Source organism: Macrotis lagotis, chromosome 1 (genome assembly GCF_037893015.1).
Source record: "Macrotis lagotis isolate mMagLag1 chromosome 1, bilby.v1.9.chrom.fasta, whole genome shotgun sequence".
In the NCBI taxonomy this organism is placed as follows: Eukaryota; Metazoa; Chordata; class Mammalia; order Peramelemorphia; family Peramelidae; genus Macrotis; species Macrotis lagotis.
Genome location: NC_133658.1, coordinates 641,925,134 through 641,949,122, shown reverse-complemented (window position 1 = coordinate 641,949,122; position 23,989 = coordinate 641,925,134). Strand labels below are relative to the sequence as shown.

The 23,989-nt window shown below is 38.2% G+C and overlaps 2 protein-coding genes across 5 annotated transcripts in view; both read left to right on the top strand.

The window, feature by feature from the left end:
* MPZL3 (myelin protein zero like 3) lies at positions 1-19,728 on the top strand. The gene is made up of 6 exons (XM_074215159.1): positions 1-143; positions 6,640-6,806; positions 9,932-10,142; positions 11,328-11,493; positions 15,813-15,876; positions 18,031-19,728. Exons 1-6 carry the CDS (start codon positions 71-73, stop codon positions 18,055-18,057), a joined length of 708 nt encoding a protein of 235 aa, XP_074071260.1. The 5' UTR covers positions 1-70; the 3' UTR covers positions 18,058-19,728.
* Positions 19,729-19,821: 93 nt separating this feature from the next.
* Positions 19,822-23,989, top strand: part of JAML (junction adhesion molecule like) — a 31,511-nt gene continuing 27,343 nt past the window's right edge. For all 4 annotated transcript variants that reach the window (XM_074215158.1, XM_074215156.1, XM_074215157.1 and 1 more), the window contains exon 1: positions 19,822-22,640. The gene's annotated coding sequence lies outside the window, so the exon portion shown is untranslated. The remainder of the gene's footprint in view (positions 22,641-23,989) is intronic.

The following is a 23,989-nucleotide window of genomic DNA, read 5'->3' as shown; positions in this document are numbered from 1 at the left end:
TCCGGTATCACCTGTGGGGGCCGGGAGAGCCGTAAACAAGGTTTTGGCCGGGATCGGCGGCGGTGCCGGGATGCGGCCGAGCGGCTGGGCTGGCAGCCGCTGCCGCGCTTTCTCCTGGCTGCGGGGCCTTCTGCTCTTCCAGGGTGAGTGCGCGGCCCGCTTGCGCCCTACTTCCGGGTGTGCGTTTTTTCGGGGGGGGGGGGAGGAAGATGGTCACTCTTCCGCTTCCGGGTGGGGGGTCCCCAGAGGAAGCCGGTCTTTTAGGGCCCTGGGTGGACTGAGCCCGGCCCTCGGGGGCGCCTGCCGCCGTCGTGGTGGAACGGCAGCGGGCAGAGAGCAGCGGCAGCAGCCGGGGCCTCTCCTGCCGGGGCCTCACCTGCCGGGGCCTCACCTGCCGGGCCTCACCTGCCGGGGCCTCACCTGCCGGGGCCTCTCCTGCCGGGGCCTCACCTGCCGGGGCCTCACCTGCCGGGGCCTCACCTGCCGGGCCTCACCTGCCCGGGCCTCACCTGCCGGGTCTCACCTGCCCGGGCCTCTCCTGCCGGGTTCTCACCTGCCCGGGCCTCACCTGCCGGGGCCTCACCTGCCCGGACCTCACCTGCCGGGGCCTCACCCGCCGGGGCCTCACCTGCCCGGGCCTCACCTGCCCCGGCCTCACCTGCCGGGACCCCCGCTGCGACCCCTTCGGGGGAGGAGCTTCGCGGTGTGGGGCGTCTCTCCTGGTAGCGCATAAGACTCCTTGAGGTCCGCCTTACTGAAGTGTCGGGGAGCCCCACGACCCAGGGAATGCGAGATTTAGGCCCATTTTAGGATGGGGTAAAGCCCGGGGAGGGGGCAAGGTGACTCTCGGGGTAACGCGGGAACCGCCAAAGTGGTCGAAACAGGATTCGAACCCCGGGACCTGGGGTGCGTGTTTAGGGCCAGACCCTAAGAATCTGGAGAAAAGACATCCTTAGTATTTCTGTTTATCTTGAGTCAGTGCAAGAGACGGAGGGTCTTCGTGCTTATGTCTAACAAATATTACGAAACAACTTCGAATTAGTGCAAAGTAGTATGTATGTGTAAATATAAATATGACATATATGTACAAAGTATCATAGAAATAAAGCTCCCTTCTCTTAATATTTGTGGCATATTAGCCTTCATGTTTATAAGATTGAAAATATGCATCCTATGTTCCAAATTCCTTCCTTCTTTCTTTTCCTCCCCCTCCAAGGAATGACAGTGACACTATTCTAAAACAAAATTATTTGACATTTTATTTGTTGAGGAAAGTTAATTTGGAACTGCTACTTCAGATTTTTAAGCTTAAGAGAAATTTAAATTAATGTTAATAGTATTAAAATTTTGTTTTAAATACAGGGAATTAATGAAATACTCATCTGTCATTCGTAACCCACCCCTGCCTCTTCCATTGCCTTTAATTCCTGGAAGGATAGATGTCAGTTCAAACTATAGTGAGACCTCTTGTTATGCTAATAATCAGTCAGATACTAGTTTCCTATAGGTTAAACTTCAGGGAAATTTTTCTGAAGGAAATTTCTGAAGCAGGGCCCTTAATCAAAGATCCTAGTTTCTTAGGTCTAAGAAGCTTAAGGTGGAGGACTTTTTAATTTGATGACTAATGTTCATGCTTCTTGCATACTCCCTGACCCCTCCCAGACCAGTGCCTCTGTCATCAAAAGTGTCCAGTTTTTCAACTAAGCTCTTTGGCAATATTATATTTAGGATAATCTACCCTAATTCTGAATTCTTAAAGAATTTCTGTCTCCATTTCCACACGGAAAGTGTCCCAACAAATTTAAATTTAGCAAGTGTTCATTAGTTGTCTAATACATGTAAGTTTCTCAGTCAATGTTTAGTTATATTCAAATGTAGATATAAAGAAAGTAAATGAAAGTTATTAAATAAGTCACAGTTAATTTCAAACTGGTTTCTTTTTTTAAGATTTTTTTTTTTTAATTTAAAGCAATAGGGTTGTGACTTGCCCAGGTCACATAGCTAGGCAATTATTAAGTGTCTACGGTTGACTCTATCCACTGTACCACTTAGCTGCCCCCCCCATTGACTTTTTCTTTTTAGGTTTTTGCACAGCAATGGGGTTAAGTGGCTTACTCAAGGCCACACAGCTAGATAATTCTTAAGTGTCTGAGGCTGGATTTGAACCCAGGTACTCCTGACTCCAGAGCCAGTGCTCTATACACTGTGCCACCTAGCCAGCCCCCCAAATTGACTTCTAAAGTCACTTCAAATAATTGAAGATTTCTTTAATTTCAGCTGATGTATCCAAATTTCCAAGACAGATGCTGAATTTTGTATCACCAAAAGGTGTTGTGTAAAGACATAATGGGTTAAAGTAGGTTAGTTGTGCTTCAGAAGAGGCACAACAATATTAGAATGAATAAAAAGGCTGGAAAAAAGGAAGTGAGTCTGGTTATATAGTGATTAATAGACAACCTGTGTGCTTCATTAGTTCTTCAAACTTCACTTGGTTTCTCTTCCTTTTCTATCTTCTTGCCATATATTTTACTGAAAAAATTGAGACCATTCATTGAGAGAGCGCTTCTTCCTTTTTCCTCATCCCAGATGCCTCTTGCCCCCTCTATCCTAAACCTCAGACTCACAATATGAGGTGGTCATTCCTACAAGGCAAACCACAGCATTAACCAGTCATCCCCTGCCTTCCTATCTTCTCCAGCAGATTCCCCTATCATCCCTCTCTCTTATTCGAATCTACCATCTTTTCCACCATACCCCAGAAAGCTCATTGGGAAAACCACACTACCTTGCAGAATTTCATCATCTCTGTATACTCTCCACTTCCTAACCACCCTCTGACCCTTGGAATGAAGGGTAGAACCATGCTCAATCATTTTAAATAGGGAGCCCAGATCAGGTTTTCTTGATTCTTACCTAGCTTCACTAGATTATTCTACTGTTCCTTTCTTGGCGATGACTCTTTCCTTCTGCTTTTCATCTTCCTTTTGGGTTTCTCCTTCCCTATTAGATTGTAAGCTCTTTGAGGACAGGGACTGTTTTTTTTTTTTCTTTTTCATATTTTTTATCCTCATCATTGGCACAGTGCTATGCACATGATGGCTGCTTTAAAAATGTTTATTGACTGACAGTCTCTTCCTATCAGTTGCTACTGTCTACAGACATATCCTCGACTTTTTTTTATTTCTCTGCAACTTTTTATACCCTTGATCATTCTCTTCTTTATACTTGTTCTAGGCCCTTCCTTCTGTTCATTGTTTTTTTAAAAATTGATAATAGCCAGATAATACTTCTAAGTTAGGGAAAAATCAAATGAACTAATAATTGGACCAGGTCTATTTTTGAAGGGAGGACAAGGAAAACCAAATAAAGAGCAATATTGTACTAAACTCAGTATTTAACTATCCTTTCTAAAGTGACTGCCAACTCTCAATGGCGTTTTTCAGTCTTCATTCTTCTTGACCATTCTGTAGCAATTGACCATTGATACCTTTCTCCTCCTTGGTCTTCATCTTCTCTGGATTATCATGATTCTCCTCTCTCTTATTGTCCTGCTTTATGACCAACCTTTCTTAGTCTCATCTGCTAGATCTTCATTCTAGTTATGCCTGCCAATGGTGGATTTACTCTCTTAGCTCTATCTACTCTGGGTTACCTGGGTGATCTTTACTTGCTTCCATGTGTTCAGTGATCATCTCCATAGATATATAACTAGAACTGTATAACTAACTTGAGTTTTCTTTATGAGCTCCAGTCTTCTGTTATGACCTGCCTGTTGGACATTTCAAATTGTATGTCCTGGAGTCATTTCAAACTCAGTATGTCCAGACTAGAACTCATCACTTTTTTCCCACTCCTCCTATAAATTTTGTAGTTACTGTTGAGTACTGTTGACCCCAGTCCCCCATCAGCCTTGGCATCATCTTTGGGGTTCCTTACTCTTCCCCCCCTCATATCACCAGTGAGTTAGCAAACCTGATCATTTATGTTTTCATAGCATATCTCCTTTATGTCTCCTCTTCACTCATCTACATACCCCCCCCCCCCCATTTCAGGACCTTCTCATCTCTCAGTGGAGTTATTGCCACATCCTTCTTTTACCTCACTGCTCTTCATTCTCTTGTAGCTGCCAAAGTGATTTCCCTAAAATTTGTATCTGATTATGCAATGCCAGCCTCTCCCCAGACAGAGAAAACTTCAATGACTCCCTGTTTCCTCTAGGATAAAATAAAAACTACTCTGGCATTTAAAAGGCTTTCTAGCTTTTTAGTCTTTTTACATAGTACCCCCTTCTAATGCACTGGGCAGCCTTGCAGGCTACTTGCTGTTCTTCACACCTTGGACTCTATCTTCTTTTGTTTGCTTTTGCACGGTGTCCCTAGAATGCTCTCCCTCCTTGTTTTTCTTTCTGTAATCCCTGGCTTCCTCCAACACTCGTCTCATGGGTCTGGTTCTTTAAGAGGTCTTTCTTGGTCACACTTCAAAGAGTTACTTTGTAAAAATGTAGACCCAGTCTCTCTCTTTCCTCTTTAGGACAGGAACCATTTGTTTTTTTTTTCTTTACAGACTTAGTGTTTAGCATAGTATCTGGCACATAGTTTGTTTTTTTTTTTAATCCTAGTAAATATTTTTTATTTTATTTATTTTGAATTTTGCAATTCCCCTCCCATTCTTGCTTCCCTCCCCCTACCCCCCACAGAAGACATTCTGTTAGTCTTTATATTGTTTCCATGGTTTAATTGATCTCGGTTGAATGTTATGAGGGAGAAATCATATCCTGAAGGAAAAAAAGTATAAGAGATAGTAAAATTACATAATAAGATAGCAGGTTTTTCTTTTTTAGGATTTTTTGCAAGGTAGACAGGGTTAAGTGGCCCAAGGCCACACAGCTAGGTAATTATTAAGTGTCTGAGACTGAATTTGAACCCAGGTACTCCTGACTCCAGGGCCAGTGTTTTATCCACTATGCCACCTAGCCGCCCCAACAGTTTTTTTTTTTTAAATTAAAGGTAATAGGGGCAGTTAAGTGGTGCAGTGAATTGAGCACTGGCCCTGGAGTCAGGAGTAGCTGAGTTCAAATCCAGCCTCAGACACATAACCATTACCTAGCTGTGTGACCTTGGGCAAGTCACTTAACCCCATTGCCTTGCAAAAAACCTAACCCCCCCAAAAAAAACCCAAAGGTAATAATCTTTGGTCTTTGTTCAAACTCCACAATTCTTTCTCTGGATACAGATGGTATTCTCCATCTCAGATACCCCAAAATTGTGGCACATAGTTTTTAATAAATGCATGTTTATTAATTGATTATAGGAAAATTAAACTAGCATTATTCTGCATGATAAACTAGAGATTCACATGCCCATCTTAGGCTTTTCCCCACCTCTACATACATACATACAAAATGATACTATAAATGCTACGATATTCTTTTGGTCAGATTTGTATTAGTTATGAGTCTAGACTTGCTTCCTTTCTTTTTTCTTTTTTTTAGGTTTTTGCAAGGCAAACGGGCTTAAGTAAAGCCCAAGGCCACACAGCTAGGTAATTATTAAGTGTCTGAGACGGATGCTTCCTTTCTTTAAAAAGGAATATGAACAAATGGGGTTTTCTAGAGAAGAGCATACAAATGTTTAAATTTGTATTTAATGAGATTTACATGAAAAAAGTTAAGTTTGTGTGACTTACTACTGCATTCACAGTATGTGAGGAGTTAATGGGGAGAACTGGAAAAAAAGACATAAGGAGACAGGAGAATAGCTCAAGGCAGGTCATGAGAATCAGAAAGAATAAAGAATAGTTTATAAATAGATGACTCTGGTAGAAGAGAGATCTCTACAAATCACTTCTGAAGTCAGGGTTCAGAAGGCAATGCTGTTTTTTTTTTTTGAGAGAGGAGTAAAATATTTTAATATTAGTTGAACTTGGAAGGAGTGAACCTGTAGATGGTTTAAAAAGATCTAAAGAATTCATTTCATTTTAGGATTCCATTCAAAATTATAATTTTTTCCATGACTGTTTTTATGACTATGACTTTATTAGCAGTCTGATAAAAAGTAGCCAGAATGAATCCTAGGTGCAAGATTTTGAAAAGATTTTTCCGTTGTTTATTTTTTCTCAAGGTAGTAGAGGCAGTGGTGATAACTGGAGTTTTCATTTGAGATTGGAAATGTATTCTATTTGGATGAGAATCCTTTCATCGTTAAAAGCTGATACACTCTAATATTCTCTTTTGACTCAGGACTGCATGGATCTGTTTCTGTTTAATTTAGCTATGAGTCAGTAACTAGATTTTATATTTTTAATGCAGTATACTTATACTTTACATTATCACCCCATGCCCCATTTTAGGAGGGGACAAATCCATTTCTCCAGGTTTTTGGTAGCCTTAATAATCAGGTTATAGATTTTGAGCTGGAAGGTGGCTTAGAAATCTTCTAGGCAAACCCTTTCATTTTACAGATAAGGAGTCTGAGACATAGAGAAGTCAAGTAATTGGCCCAGGGGTACAAGGTCATAAGTGGCAAAATGAAGGTACAATCTCTTTCTCTTTATTGAATTCATAATAAAAGTCTTTGTTCACATCTGTTTTTCTCTTCCCAAATAAACACATTTATAAATACTTTGACTTCTTTTATTCAGGTATTTACACAGTCTTTTCTTTGGAGATTAAAGCAGCTGCCCATGTTCGAGGTTATATTGGAGAAAGTATCAAGCTGAAATGTACCTTCAGGTCTTCTTCTCCTGTCTCAGATAAACTCACAATAGATTGGACTTATCGACCACCTACCAGCAGTCGCACAGAGACAGTAAGTTGTTTTGGGATATTCTAACTGAGCTTAAACAAGCCAGACAAACCTCAAATTCTCTTCTTTTGGAATGAGTATATCAGTAAGAATATAGCTGCCTACTTTATTTCAGGAGATAAGATACCTTTTGATATGCCAGTCACTTTATTTTCCTTCTTGACCTTAAGGATACTTGCAAATAAGTTATTAGAGACTCACAGGAAATATAATTCCCCTCTCTTGCTTTTTATTTCATGATTCCATAATTTCACTTTAAGATTTAAATATCTGAGTGGTTGAATAAAAACTAAACTGATTTTAAGAGAATTTATTCCACTCTCTCTTTGTGAAAGCTGTGCCCTTTCTTACCTTACAATTTGGATTAAGGAACTCTAGTCATATGAATGTAATTTATATATGTTTGAATTCCATTGTAAAATCCCATTGAAGTTAGTATTACCAGGAAATATTCTATGTTTTCAGCAATATCCTTAGCCTACAAAAGGCAGGAATAATAATTTTACAGTTGTCTGTAAACCAGTACTTTAAAAAATGTCCAAGACTTACTCATCCTCCTTTCTTTACTATCAGGGCTTTCTTTCTCACCTTGTATAAAACCATAAGCTTTAAGTTACTCCAGGAGTCATGCCTGCCTGCCACATGGAGTAGAGGTAGGAAGGAAAATAGAGGTTCAGTGAAGGAAGTTAGATAACCATTTGTGATTTCTTTTATAATTCAAATTTCAAACAGAGTGATTTATTCTTCATACCTACTGGAAAGGCTTCACTGGTTTGTATCTCCTTGACCAAAAACAAGGCCTCAGTGGGGAACTCCCTCAGAAATCTTTTTTTAAATTCAATTTTAATTTTTTTCAAAAACATGTAAACAAAAAATTTTAACATTAGTTTTAAGAATCTTTTGAGTTCCATATTCTTTTTCTCCCTCTCTTCTCTCCATCTTCCTTGAGAAGGAATTTGATATAGATAATACATGTGCAATCATGTGAAACATTTCCATATTACACATACTGCAAAAGAAAACAGACAAAAAAAACCCTAAGAATAATGACGACTGTAAAAAAAATGTGCTATGATCTGCATTCAGACTCCATCAGTTCAGTTCTCTATTAGTTATTTCTCTGGAGGTTGATAGCATTTTTCATTGTAAGTTCTTTGGGATTGTCTTGGATAGTTGTATTACTAAGAATAGCTAAGGTTTACAGGTGATCATGGTAGGATATTGCTGTTACTATGTGAAATGTTCTCCTGGTTCTGCTTACTTCACACTACATCAGTTCGTGTAAGTTTTTCCAGATTTTTCTGAAAGCATTCAGCTTCTCATTTCTTATAGCACAATAGTAATTCATCACAATCATACACCCCAGTTTATTCAACCATTCTTCAATTGATGGGCATTCTCTCAATTTCCAATTCTTTGCCATCACTAAAAAAACTACTATGAATATTTTTGTACATTATAGAGCTTTTTTCTTTTTCTTTTTCTTTTTTTTTTTGATCTTTTTGGAGAAGAGACCTAGAAGTGGTATTGCTAGATCAAGGGTTATACATATTTTTTTTTGGTAAGGCAGTAGGGTTAAGTGACTTGCCCAAGGTCATTATGTCTCTGAGGCATAATTTGAACTAAGATCCTCCTGACTCCAGGGCCAGTGCTCTATCCACTGCTCTGCTTAACTGCCCCTGGACATAGTTTTGTAGCCCTTTGGGCATAGTTCCAAATTGTTCTCCAGTGTGATTGGATTGGTTCACAACTCCACAAGCAATCCATTAGACTCTCAATTTTTTACATCCATTCCAACATTTGTCATTTTCCTTTTTTGTCATTTTAGCCTTTCTGATTGGTTTAAGGAGATAGTACAGAGTTGCTTTAATTTGCACTTCTCTAATCGGTAATGATTTAGATCATTTTTTCATATGACAATGGATAGCCTTGATTTCTTCTTCTGAAAACTGCCAATTCAAATTCTTTGACCATTTATCAATTGGAGAATGACATGTATTCTTACAAATTTGACTCAGTTCTCTATATATTTGAGAAATGAGGCCTTTATCAGAGAAGTTTGCTATAAATTTTATACCCTCCCATCTAGCTTCCTGCTTTCAGTCTAGTCTTGGCTGCATTGGTTTTGTTTTTAACTTGATGTATCCAAAATTGTCCATTTTATATCCTGTAATGCTCTCTATCACTTGTTTGTCAGATCATCTGAATAACGGGGGTCAGGAAAGTTTAAACAAAACAGCAGACTCATGTTGTATTGTTCTTAAAGTTGGAATTAATGGACTTTTACAATTTGAAAAAGAGGAGGTAGCTACATCACATGAGTGAGACTGAAGTAGTAATGTTTTTTTAGTCAGGTTTAAGCCAGACTGACTATTGAACAAAGTATGGAGTTCTATCTATTACCTCATTCATGGAGTAGGCTGTTCTGAAAATCTTTTAGAGGTTGGCCACAGCAAGAATCCCTGATTTTCATGTGTACTGTCTGACCAAGTAGTCTTACCCAGGAAGTTTCTTTCTTCTTGGTAATTTGGGAGTTGAGGACTCCTGGAATTTTTGAGTGGGAAGGCAACTTGTCATCAGATAAACAAATGAATAAGTGTGCACCTTGTACAAGAGAACAGTAATCACATGAGTAATAATTTACCCAGCCCAACATAAGTAGGTGAATTATGGTGATATTCCCGTTTGCTAAGTCTGAAGCAATAAAGGTTTAAGTAAGCATTTATTAAACATCAGCTGTGTGTCTTACTGTACATTTATATTAATTTTCAAGTGAGAATACTAGGAAGGTTTGTTACATATTGCTATACCTACTAGCTAATTTAGTTAATTTTGACAGGAGAGAAATGGAGATTTTAAAAACTCTTTCAGTATTTCAAGGAAATTTGTTGAGGAAGTAATGATTTAGAATTCTTAGATGCTTTCCCTGATTCTTTTATTGAATTGATGTGCTCAGTTTTCTTGATTTTCTTTCTTCATCTATAATAATGTTTACATTTAGAACATTTTTGAAATCCCTATATGAAGTGTGGGGGGGGAAGCATGCAACCATACTATATTTTTTCTTTTTAATTTTCCTATTAGCCTTTTCTAAATTGACTTTTTTTTCCATCTTTTTCCATTCCTAGATTTTTCATTATCAATCTTTCCAATACCCAACCACAGCAGGCACATTCCGTGACAGAATTTCTTGGGTTGGGGATGTGTACCAAGGAGATGCATCTATTAGCATTAGCAACCCAACCATGAGAGACAATGGAACATTCAGCTGTACTGTGAAGAATCCACCAGATGTCCACCACAATGTTCCCATGACGGAGCTGGTAGTCACTGAAAGGGGTAAGAGAGTTGCAAAAATCTTCTGTTCCCATTTCCACTAAAGTGATTCTGCTTTTCTAGATCAGGGTGATTAGAAGCCTTTTTTTGAAGTCCATTGAGTAATTGGTTAATTTTTGATCAAATTCATTTTCTTTATTTAGATCCATCAGCTTGAGTGAAGTTTGCATTTATAATTTATAAGCTGAATCAACTTTTCAGGTCTTTTAACAATCATTTATGTATTTATTTTTGACTGGAGCTGTGCTTTCATTGGGCAGGTAGGTGGTGCTGTGGATAGAGTAATGGGCCTGAAGTCAGGAAAACTCACCTTCCTGAGTTCAAATTTGACTTCAAACAGGCTCTTGCTGTATGACTCTTGGCAAGTCCCTTAACCCTGCTTGTGTTCTGAGCCTGAATAATTGAAGAATTGACACTAGTGTTTTTGTGAGCAAGGTGCTTTATAAACCTCAAAGAATTTTCTAAGTAAGTGTTAATTTGACCTTCCTTCCCATTTGTTTTCATATCTTATGATCTGATGACTGTTATTGATTGACTTCTCTAGAGCTATGGTGAATTTGAACCAATTAAAGGGTTTTAGTGTGTATTCCTTTAAAGGAAAGGGACTTAAAGAACATTCCGTGTTTGAATAAAAAAGCATTATATAGTACTTGCTGTTTGCCAAAATTTTCTAGGTAGGTTCTGGGGATATAAATACAAAAGAGATAATTCCTGCCCATGTGAACCTTAAATTTTAGAATAGAGAGAAAACTCATAGGGGTGAGGTGTCTTGATCTAGAAATAATGACCTCTGCCACAGAAATCAACTTTTATTTTACAAATGGGGAAACTGAGGACAAGTGAATTAATATTAATAGCTGACCCTTGTTTAAAATGTTTAACTTACTTCGCATACATTATCTAATTTGTTCCATACAGCAACCCTGTAACACAGGTGTTAAAGTGTATTGACATTTTGCAGAGATCCATAGAGAAAATTTACCTTACTTTAATGTGTTTTTAATGTTTTATTATGAGATACATGAAAGTACATGGTTAAGGAATTTCCTCCTTTTGAATTGTATCATTTCATATTTTTCATTATTTTCCAAATTAGGTAAAGCCAATGGGAATAATGTTCAGATAACTTTTCTTAAAGACTCTATCACTTGTGGTCCTTTTTCCTTGTTTCCTTTCCCTTTTGCCCAGGTTTTGTCATCCAACTCTCTTCTGCTGCACTGCTGTCCATTCTGGTCTTCATTCCTTCGGCTGTGGTGGTCACCCTGCTCTTGGTGCGAATGGGGAGAAAATCTACTGGGCTAAAGAAGAAGAGCAAATCTGGCTACAAAAAGTCATCAATCGAAGTTTCAGATGAGTATGTTTGACTGGAGTTGAGACTCTTTTTTCCTTTTATGAGTCTTGCTTGGTGGAGAATATTCAATAACTCAAACCTTAAGTGTCTTTTTCTTTTTCCTAGACCTGGTTCATTTATGCTAGCTAAGTTTCATTTTAAAGTTTCCTTTTGTTCTGGTGCTGAGGATGGTTGTGAAAAGACCTTTCATGGGGATGGTTAAAATGACATTTATTATGTCCTGATTTTATTCTATAATTTAGGAAAATAGAATTTAGGGTGCTTAGGATGTTTACTGAAGTGAAGGTACAACCATGCCAGCCTCCCCTCCCTACTTGTTAAACTTCAGTGTTTTCTTATCACCTCCAGAAGCAAATTAAAATACTCTGGCATTCAAAACCATTATAACCTTGTGCCTTCTTACCTTTCCAGTACTCTCACACTTTATTCCCTAACACATACTCTTCAATACACTGACACTGACCATTGACTATTCCATAAACAAGACACATCATCTCTTAGTTCTGGGCATTCTTTCTGACTATCCTTCATTCTGGTATTACTCTCCCTCCTCAACTTTGCTTATTGACTTCCTGTTAGCTTCCTTTTATTCTCAATTAAAATTCTATCTTTGATAGGAAGCCTTCTCAATCCCTCTTAATTATGGTGCTACTTTTTATTAACTTATTTCTCATACATTCTGTATATGGCCTGCTATGTATATATCTATATAAACATATAGATATCTATATATCTGCCTCACTAAATTGTAAACTCTTTGAGGTTAGGAACTGTCTCGCTTCTTTTTTATACCCAGAATTTGGCACATAGTAGATGCTCAATAAATTTTGATTGATTGGAGTTGGGAACTCTTTTACAAAACATGGACAGAAATATCTTCTGTTTGGTAACCAAATTGCAAAAATTGCATATTGACTGTGAAATCTAAATTAAACCCAAACTATTAAAAAACAGAATAAAATGATTAATTTAATAACAGGAAAATCATCTAGTTTAACTTTTTTCCTCTTGGAACTCTTGATATGTTGATAAATATATATTTTTTTTGCAAGGCAGTGGGGTTAAGTGACTTAACCAAGTCACACAGCTAGGCAGTTATTAAGTGCCTGAGGCCAGATTTGAACTCAGGTCCTTCCCATTCCAGGGCCAGTGCTCTATCCATTGTGCTACCTAGCTGCCCCATTTGATATATAATTACAGAGAATAAGAAGAGAAAAACTTTCCATTTTTTCCCATTTATTTCCATTGAGTATCTCTCTCCTGCTCTCTTCTATAAGTTGTTAAGGTCTTGTCAGTTCAACACTTCCCCTCCCATCTGTCCTCTTCTTTGGACCTTTGTCAGTTTTTCTCCTCTACTAGGAATAGTCTCTCCCCAATACCACCCCTTGGAACTCTTGCCTTTCTTCATGAATGCTCAGCCATTATCTCCTTCCAGGGACCTTACCTGTTGCGCCCAGGTATTATGACTTCCCCATCATTGTGTTTTTGCTTTGTATCCCGTATTTGTTTATTTATGTGACTATGATACTATTGTTGTGTCCCTTTAGTAGAATGTAAGCTTCCTAAGGGCAAGCATCGACTCACTTTTATATCTCAAATGTCTAGCAGTGTTTAAGTACCCAATAGATGCTTAGTAAAAGAATTGGTTGATTGAGCTTATAAGCACTACCAAGGACATAAGAATGGAATAGAGTAAGCATTTATTAAGTGACAAATTCTATCCTAATATTATTTTACAAATAATCTTATAGATTTATAGAATTATCTCATTTGTTTTTTCTCAACAACCCTTCAAGGTTAGCTAATATTATGCTCATTTTAGAGTTAAGGAAACTGAGGCAGATAGAGATTAAGTGACTGGGGAGGATGAAGGGAACTTTGTGAAGAAGGAGCTGAGTCTAGATGTGTACTCTGGTGTCCTGATTCCAGGCTCAGCTCTTTATCCACACTGCCACCTAGTTTTCATAAAAATGTTTTAACAAATTTGTTAACCAGTAGTGCCCAGCAGTGTGCACACTCATTAAAAATATTAACTTATTTGATCCTTACAACAACTCTTGTGATATAGGTGCTATTAATTATCCTCATTTTTTCACTTGAAGAAATTGAAGCAAACAAGTTAAGTTCCCTAAGGTCACACAATTTAATAGGTTCTAAGGCTCAATTTGACCTCAGGTTTTCTTGACTCCAGGCCTAATGCTCTATCCATTGCATCACCTAGCTGCCTCAGAAGAGCTAGTTTAGAGGTCAGTCATATCAGTGCGCAAGTAGTGATTATTGGCCTGCTAAGTGCCAGCCACTGTGCTAAACACTGACAGTACAAAGAGAGGCAAACTTTAGGCTCTGCTCACAGTCTGACATGCAAACAGCTATGTATAAACAAGATAAATACAGATTAAATTGGAGATAACCAATAGAAGATACTAGCATGAAGGGGAATCAGGAAAGACTTCCCATAAAAGATGAGATTTTAGCTGAGACCTGAAGGAAGCTAGGGAGTCTAGTTGACCCAGGTGAGGAAGGAGTGAATTACAGACATGGGAAATAGTGACAGGGACCAGAACATCATGTTTGAGGAATAGCCAGGAGGCCAGTATTACTGTATCCAAGGCTGGGTGACCATAATGACAGTGGCAGGTTGGGGTGGGGTGAGGTTAAGAAGGCTGTGATTTGGGGCAACTAGGTGGTATAGTGGATAGAGCATCAGTCCTGAGGTCAGGAGGACCAGAGTTCAAATCTAGCCTCAGACACTTAATAATTAACTAGCTGTGTGACCTTGGGCAAGTCACTTAACCTCATTACCTTGTCAAAAAAAAGACTGTGATTTAAGATGAGATCAGGATTTAAAGGACTTTGAGCCACCAGAGGATTGTTTTATTTGGTCCTGGAGGTGATAGGGAGCCACTAGAATTGATTGACAAGGGAAGGGTGACATGATCAGATCATTAATTTAGGTGGGTCACTTTGGAAGTTGAATAGAGGATAGGGAGAGACTTGAGACACAAAAGTAACCAAGAGGCTATTGAAAAAGTCTAGACTTGATGTGATAAGGACACTTCACCAGGGAGGTAGCAGTGCCAGAGTTGATGATGACAGACAAAGGTAAAACCAACAGACTTGATAACAGATTGGATTTTGGAAGGTTGGAGAGAGTGAAGAGTTGAGGATAACATCTCAATTGTGAAGTGGTGGTCTTATCAGTGATAGGAAAGTTTGGGAAAAGGGCGGGCATGGGGGTAAAATGATGAAAACAGTGTTGAACATGTTGAGTTTAAGATGTCTAAAACTTAGCCATGTCTAATAGACAGTTGGAAATTCTAGAGGTTAGAGAGAGGTTGGAACTGGAGAGTAGATTTGAGAGTCATCAGCATAGATGTGATAACTGAGTCCAAGGGAACTGATGATATCATCAGCAAATAGCATACAAGGAGAAGAAAAGAAGGCCTAGTCCAGAATCTTGGAGGATGCCTCTGGTTAGTGGGTATGGTCTGAATGAGGACTCAACAAAGTGCTCTGAGAAAGAGCAGTCACATAGGTGAAAGGAGAACCAGGAGAGAGTAACAAAAGTGGAGAGGAGAAGGTGATAGAGTGAGTGGCTACAGAGAGGTCAGGAGGGGCAAAGACTGAGAAAAGACCATCACATCTGGTGAAGGGTAATATTATAATCCAGATAGCATTTAATATATTCTTATGCAAATGAAACCCAAGTAAACAGATAGGGCCCTTTACTTGAGGCATGTAGGTGGCACAATGAAGAGTCCTAGACATGAAATCAGGAAGATCTGAGTTCAAATGTGACCTCTGGAATTTAATAGCTGTGAGAGCTTGGGCAAATGAATTTCTCCTCTCTGCCTCAATTTCCTCATCTTTAAAATGGGGACAATAACAGCAATACTATATTAATGATAATTAATAAAAATATAAATGGCAAAGATAAAATGAAATATTTTTAAAGCACTTTGCAAAACTTAAAGTGCTATATAATTGCTAGGTGTTATTGTTTTATGGAGCAGCTAGGTGGTACAGTGGATAGAGTGCCTGACTCAGAGTCAGGAAGATTTGAGTTCAAATTTGGCCTTGATAGTTACTATGTGACCCTGGGCAAGTCACTTAACCCTGTTTGCCTCAATTTCCTCATCTGTTAAATGAGCTGGGAGAAAGAAATGGCAAACCACTTCAGGATCTTTGCCAAGAAAACCTCAAATAGGGTCACAAAGAGACACAGCTGAACAACATCAACAACAGCAGTTATGGTTATGTTGTTATTACAAAGGTTGGCAATGGACATTTTGACTAATTCTGCCCACTTTGGTTTTTTACAGCACTGACCAGGGAGAAGATGAAAACTGCATGAGAAGACTTTGTATTCGTTGTGCTGAATGTCTGGTAAGCTATTTCTTTCACTTAACTATCTGTTTAACTTTTCTGCACTTGGAGGAAATGCATTGTGCTGTGGTATTAGTTCAGATAGTGCAGGTGGGACCAGAGGGAAGCATAAACCAGTGGCTTTGACAGAATTGTGACTACAGGAAACCCATATCAACTCTTAACCACCTCAACTTCTCCCCTCTGTTTTGTGGACATAAAATGACCCTGGGGGTGCTTCTTGTGGAGCAATGCTGTGAGCAAGGTTTTATCTCTTTACTTTTACAGTGACTTTACACACAGCATTTTATTTATTCCTCATCACAGCCAGGTGAAGTGGATGGTCCAAGCTGTATTCCTATTTCACAAATGAGGGCACTTTCCCTGATTCAAGTCAAGTGATTTGTTCTGCTGGACCCTGGAATCCAAATAGTCTGACACCAAATTTTCTGTCTACATCACCATGATTTTTCTTTCCTCTGCCTTGCTAGCCAGAAGAAATATGGAGAAAACATTTCTCCTTCCTGATGGCCAGTCTGGGTCATGCACTCCTTTGTTTAAACCCCATTCTTTGCTTAGACCCTTTGACCTGCCATACTTTGGGTGATGGATTTTGTGGGAGGCTGTGTGAACCTCTACTAGCTTTGGTGGTACATTTGGCTTCTCTGTTCCTCCCAATTAGTTGATATGTTGTGATCATTTAGTTGACTTAGAGTTTTTATAAAGTTATAATGGCTTTTTTTTCTCCCATTATTATTGCCAACCCAACTTCCAACTAATCAGGAGAAAGAAAATAAAAAAAAAAGGGCATGGTTAAGCAATGTAAACAAATCCACAAAGTCTTTTTCCAGAAATATATATCTCTCTGCACTTTGTGGAACATGGATAGATTCACTATGTGAGCTCTCCATAAGGGGTTAGAAAGCTAGTGTTTTGTCTTTAAACTCAAAAGGGAAAAGCTGCTCTCCCTTTCATCTTAGTGCTTGTGACTCATGATGGGTTTTCTTGGTTGTTCTAGTACTTTCTATTCAGCGATAGTTGATTTTCTGATACAGAGATGTTTGAAGACTTGATTTATGACCCAGGATTTGGCTGTACTGCGCCACCTCTAGACCCATTCTAGGCTCTAAGTCTTAAAATTCTCAGTTGACTCTTCTTCCTTTTCCCTGTTAATTTAAGCATAAAATATTATGTAAAATTAAGGTCAAAGATATTGCAATGAAGGGATGTGATGGTAAAACATTTGGATGAAAATATTTTGATAATATAAAATGAATGTGTGTCTACAATCTTGATTATGTACAGTATAAATTTGGTTTGACCATACAGGATGCCCCCAAAACCTTATTGAAGTTTTAAACTCTTAAAGCTTAAAATACATTTTAGGTCTGCCAGGAGACATTAAAAAATATGTGCACCATATAAAGAAGGATTTTCAATATATTTTAGTAGCTCTCTGTAACTCAGGTTTGTCATTCAAAAAACCCTTTTCCATTTTTTTGCCCTTTCTAGCTGTTACTGATTTGGTACTTCTAGGGCTTTCCAAGTTCTGGCTATTTCCTAGACATTAAAGCCCACTGGACTCTTCCTCTTACTAGAATTTTTTATATATTAAAACACAAAACTTCACTAAGACTTTTGGGACAATTTTTGTAAATATGAAAGTCCATGCTAATCTGGAAAGGATACTGTATCTGCAATCAAATAGCCTGATCTGCTTCTTTGAATTCTGCCTTTTGAACTATCTTGGACAAGTCCTAAGTCCTCTGGGGCTTGATTTTCTCATATGTAAAATAAAAGGTTGGACTAGATGATTGAAGTTTACTAGCATGAAGCAGCTGTCTATCTTAATTCAGTTGCTTTTGTACCCTTTGATAGTTCATTGGAACTTGTGAAGGACAGAGGGTGCTTTGACAGAAAGTCACTGGGAGAAGGGGAGGAGGCCTTTGAGGAAGAAAAGGAGGTGGCAGATGTCTGCTGCTTAGAGATTTGGCTCGTACTTGCCTAATGGTAATTTCCATTCATACAAGTTGTGCTAGGTAGTGACTAAGCCATGTTCTGGGAAAAGCTTTTGAGTTTTTGACTTAGTTGACTGACATGCTGTCTCTACTACATCGTTTTTTGGTCACTATTGTATCTCAGTACATATCACATATATGGTTTTTCCTCATTTAGGATTCAGACATTGAAGAAGCATATTGACAACAAGATAAAGACTGCCTGACTTTAGAACTCGAGTCATCTGTTGGATCTGCAGAAAAACCTGGTTCTTTTATTTGTTGAAGTTTTGTGTGTGGTTGCAGTTGGTTTGGACTACCATGATGGAAAGTCATGTTGGAAGAACCTGGAGTTCAGTAGTCAAGACTGTCCAGTACTTTTTATTTATTGAAGAAATGCTCCTTTCATATTTATAAAACATTTAAAGACCTTAATAGAAGAGACGCATTACACAGTAAAGCTTCTAGTTACAGTGGTTTAGTAAATTATATTCTGGTTGGACTGAAGAATTTTTTTCCTGAATAAGAAGATAAATATTGTTTGTATTGCACTTTATGTGTTGTATGTTTTCTTCCAATTCTTTGAGGGAGAATCATAAATATTTGTTATTTACTGACTGCAAAGGATATTAGCATCTCATTGTTCTTAACTGTCAGGTAAAAATATGTGATATGTGTTTTGCTCTGTCAATTTTTAGCGTGAAACTACTAATCGAACAGTACTCACCTGCTTGTTTCCCTCCTTTTACTGAAACTGTAAAATTCCATTGTGTATTATAATCTCTAAGATCATTTGGATTATATAAGCTATAATCATGTAAAATTAGGCATTCTGTTTTGTTTAAATACTATATTTTTTCATGTTAAATGTTACCAAGGAAAGACATATGGGGCAGGGGAATTCATTTCTTCTGACTTGCTAGACCAGAATTGGGCTGTGATTGTAGTGGGTAATATACTTCCTTACACATTCAGCTACTCTTTGTTACTTTTAGACCAGAGGCTGAAAAACTCTTTGGAAGTATGCCAGTATGAAATTGTGGGCTATTATAACTTCTGTTTTAAATAGCAAAGTCTTCTAACCTCTCAGAGTTGATGATTTTCAAAATATAGGACTGAGCACAATCCAGGGATGCTCAGAACCCTGATTTTCCCATTCTGTCTTTTCCCTTCTTTGTGCTCCATGTACTCTATCTTAATTCTCTAGTCTATGACAACTAAGCCATATTTTATATGCTGTAGGTTTTACATTTTTCCATAATTAGAAAAATACATTTTAGATTTGCCATAAGACTAAAAGAAATATGTGTGCCATATGAGGAAATTTGATAGTATATTTTAATAATCCAGAGCTAGGTTGTATTCTTAATTTTTGTATTCAAAATAGCTCTTTCCACTTTTGCCCTTTCTGCTATAATTAATTTAGTGCTTCTGGTGTTTTCCAAATTCTGGATTCCACAAAATATATGACATTAAAGTCTATTCTTCTTTTCCTTTTCTTGGATTTTTAGCCTAGATCAAGGCGGGCTTTCTGTTTTTTTTTGTTTTTTGACCAGAGAATGAGCTCAGAAGCAATTGTGGTTTGCCCTGTTGGTTCATCCAACCCTTCTAGGTTAAATTATTTTTACAAATAAGAAAATCTTGTTACTAAACTGAGGTCATCACTTACCTAAGGTCACACAAACCTTCCAGCCAAGTCTGGGACTAGCAGCTTTATTTTTTTTCTATGAATGTGCCTGTCCCTGTAGCCTCAGTTTGTTGGACCATGTGATATTTGATTTCAGGGTCGATCCAATTACTCAGATGCAAAGAGAGAGAGAGAGAGAGAGAGAGAGAGAGAGAGAGAGAGAGAGAGAGAGAGAGAGCGAGAGAGAGCGCTTTAAGCAATAAGCTGAACTTTTGGGTGTTGCTAACTGTACTGTAGGCATTTTGTGAGACCTCAGCTCCTGAGAAGGGGATAATGCTTCTGGATGACCCAGTTAAAGCCCATCTCCTTTTAAATGAAAGCCCATTTTGACTGGGTCACCTTATACCTTCCTTGCAGATCTGAGGATGAATTCAGTGAGGTATATTTGTGATTCTTGGATGAACGGTCCTGTGTGAATGCTCAATAGTATTAGTTTACAATCTTAATCACGATTTGGACCAAGGCCCCTCCTTTTAGAATGACCGAACAGTAGAGTCCTTCATGGTAAGGGGTAAGCTGATCATTGAAGTTTTTCTGTCTGCTTGTGGCCACATCACAGAGTAAAGCTGCTATCAGTTTCTTCCTCCATTACTCCTGTGAGGTCTGTCCTATAGCCTCTCACTTCTAAGAATTATTGGGAAATACATACTTGCTTTCTTTAGAGATGGATAAAAGATATAGTTATCCTGTCCTTTGTTTATACCTCCTAAGATTCTAATTTTAGCCTCCTTTATGCTGCTTCAAGGATTCCAGTTAAAGAAACCTTTTTTTTTTAGAAAGGGAATTTACTACTGGCAAGCTTTATGCAGGGGTTGTCTTTATAAAACAGCCTCTTCTATATGGTATAATACCATCTCTGTTTTCTGAATTTCTATTACCAACAGTCATTGAATTTGTTACTAAATATGTGCTTTAGAGAAAAGTGCCTTAGTTTTCCTGTATATCTGATTTCATCAGGTAACTTGTGAAACAGCTTTTTCTTTACCAGCACTGACAATAGGCACTGGTGCTTCAAGAGAGTGCGTTATTTGTGTTTTTTTTTTTATTTTTAAACAAAAAAAACCAAAAGCCACCTAAATATTGGTATGGAAAACTTGTCTAGAATGTCCTCATGTATGATCTAGTCATTTGCAAATGGTGAGCTTCAAGAGTACAAGAAGGATATTTAAAAATATAGATTTAATAGATTTAGAACTCCAATACTGTCATTTACAGATTTAACAAAAAACCCACTGAGGCACAGAGAGATTAAGTGATTTATTCTAGGTCATACAGCTTGGAGATGTCTGAAGTGACATTTGACCTGAAGTCTTCCTGACTCCAAATACAGCACTGGACTAATATTTTCTCTTTATGTTGACATTAAAGAGCCATTTCATAGTTTGCCTCCCCTTTGAAAAAGGGAAGTTCTGTTTCCAAAGCCTTTACCATTCTTGCTGTGTCTCCTGCGGTTTTGCATGTGGAAATGGCACTTTTGGCCCTTTGTCTGTAAACACTGTAGCTGTTTGCAATGATGTGGTCAATAAACTCCTTTTCACCTTTCCAGGCTGTGCTTTTGTATATTTGGGATAAGAAATATTCCTGAAAGAATTAGGGGCTAGTGCTTTTCAAGTTAAGATCTTCTGTTAATAGCATCCCAGCAAGGTCTTAGTGCTAGTTTTTTTTTTTTTTTCAAGATTTTATTTTGAGTTTTACAATTTCCCCCCTAATTTTACATTCCTCATCCCCACAGAAGGCAATTTGCCAGTCTTTACATTGTTTCCCTGGTATACATTGATCCAGATTGAATGTGATGAGAGAGAAATCATATCCTTAAGGAAGAAACCTAAAGTTTAAGAGATAGCAAGATCAGACAATAAGATAACTTTTTTTCCCCTAAATTAAAGGTAATAGTCCTTGGTCTTTGTTCAAACTCCATAGTTAGTGCTAGATTTTGAGAAGCACAAAGGTTTCCTCTGCAGCATACCTTACTGAAGAAAGTATGCAAAAGACCAGTCTAAACTTGCCTGGTGGAGGTAGATGAAGCAGACTATTTTTCTTTGACAACTCAAAGTGTATCACTTTGAGGAAAAAAGAGAATGGGCTCATGACTTTTTTTTTAATGTAAATGCACAATGCTTTATTTATTTGTTCATTTATTTATTCATTCATTCATTTATTTATGGTTTTTGCAAGGTAATGGGGTTAAGTGACTTGCCCAAGGTCACACAACTAGGTAATTATTACATGTCTAGGGCCGGATTTGAACTCAGGTCTTCTTGACTCCAGGGCCAGTGTTCTATCCACTGTGCCAACTAGCTGCCCCAGCTCATGACTTTTTCCACTAGCATTAATTTTTACTTAGCCAGGATGTTCATTCAAGATATACAATGATGGAGCTCTTTTGGGGTCAACATTCTGTAAATGATGATGCTTCATTTGCCTGGGTAAGTTACTTAACCCTATTTACCTCTGTTTCTTCATCTGTAAAATAAGCTAGAGAAGGAAATGGCAAATCATTTTAGAGTCTTTATCAAGAAAATCCAAATGGGGTAGGACACAACTAAAAAAACAACTCAATGACAACTACACATTGCCATGGAAACTTCATTGTGAAAGTTTACAGGTCTGGGAGATAGATTAGATACCTCTTTCTTAGGGGGAAAGTAGTTCTTGCTAAATGACTGTCATAGATTTGTACAATATTTTAAGAAAAGAGCAGAGCACTGTGACTTAATAATTTCTTCCCTCTTGGGTTGGAAGATTCTTATGTCAGTTTCATTCATTTATTCAACAAATATTTACTGAGTAAGCCACTGTGGCAAGTGCTCAGAGATTAGTTTAGATGTTGCCCTCAAAGTGCTCACAGTCTAGTGTAGGAAATGACAAAGACAAAACAGATGTGATCACCACTCGCTCTGTAAATCCACCCCTAAACCTTTTTTTTTTTTTTAACTAAGAGCATTGGGATCATACTAGAGGTTTAAAGACTGAAACAAGAAACTAGTGGTTCCTGTAATTTTCTTTAGCTGTCTCAAAATGTGCATATTTGGTTTTCTCTGATGTCTCTAGAATCCACTTGAATCAGACTGTTGCAGTCTCTTCTGGTGTCATCACCTTGGGTAAGCATTTTCCTTTAAATTTTCTGAAAAATTATCTCATTTGACTTTTTTTGTTCAGAGGAAGGATTTTTCTAAAGTGTTTTTTTTTTAAACTAGTACCACTGTTTATCATAAGCTTCTTTATCTAACGTAATGGTGTAAATGTTAGCTGGGGAATTGGGAGTGAGGTGTCTTAGCTAGTTTATGACCTGACAGGACCAGATAGATGAGACATTTTCTGTGATTCTTTTTGCCCATCTGAGAAAGGGTTTATGTAACTTGCTTTGTGACAGAAGAAAAGTAAGGAGTAGTTTTTGGAGGGGAGAGGTTTGTGAGGCAGTGGGATATGACTTGCCCAAGGTTACACAGCTAGTAAGTATCAAGTGTCTGAGCCTAGATTTGAACTCAGATCCTCCTGACCTGAGCAGGGCCACTGCTCTATCCATCACATCACCCAATGCTCAGAGAATTTTTAATAAAAGGCCAAAAATGAACAGGTGATAACTGTCTATTACCTTAGCTAGGGCTTTGCCCATGTATGTTTAAAGCTATGGGAAGATGGTATGCTTCTATTGTGGCTACTCCCAAGACCAGCTGGGATCTTATACCAAGAAGCCACCCACCAACACCTTGCTTCCCAGGGCAGTTGGGGTTTGACACAACTTTTGTACACCTGTGATCAAAGTGAGGATTCATGACTTGACCGAGGAGGGAGAGATTAGGAAGGAAAGTTGTGGATTATACTACCATTCATATTCCTTTCTGTCTTGGAGATGGGGAGGAGGATTGCCTCTGATATAACTTCTTGTTGTTCAGTCTTGCCCTACTTTTCTGCCCCTTGAAATCTGAACAGATTTGAATTCAGGTCTTTCTGATTCCCAAGTCCAGTGCTTCATTCACTGAGCAATCTAGATGTAGTTTAGGTTGTGCTAATAGGATACTTCTGTTTCTGAGGTTACATGAGTTGCTACCCTTTCTATATAGTCTTGAAATTACAGAACTATAGAATCTTAAGATTGGAAGGAACATTATAAAGTACTTTTAAATGTTTTGGGGAGGAAAATGAATTCTGAGAGACTCATATCAGCATTAAGAGAAAGCAAAAAAAGCCAGTTGTACTGGAATATAGAGCACCTGAGGAGAAGTCATATGAAATAAATCAAGAAAGATGAATTAAGGACAACATTAAGGGCTAAACAAGAGGAATTTGTATTTTATCCTAGAACCAATGGGCCTTTTGGGGGTTGGGGAAATTAGGGGTGGTAGTGGTGACAGAGCTGTGCCTTAGGAAAATCAACTTGGCAACCATGTGGAGGCCATGGGGAGAAGGGAGAAATTTATTTTAAGAAAACCAATTTCAAGATGATTTT

Bases quoted from the DNA above. Each gene is read 5' to 3' on its own strand.
- MPZL3 (XM_074215159.1), top strand. From the start codon at position 71: ATGCGGCCGAGCGGCTGGGCTGGCAGCCGCTGCCGCGCTTTCTCCTGG. The intron at 10,143-11,327 runs GTAAGAGAGTTG...CCTTTTGCCCAG, and splicing joins GCTGGTAGTCACTGAAAGGG to GTTTTGTCATCCAACTCTCT. The intron at 11,494-15,812 runs GTATGTTTGACT...GGTTTTTTACAG, and splicing joins TCAATCGAAGTTTCAGATGA to CACTGACCAGGGAGAAGATG.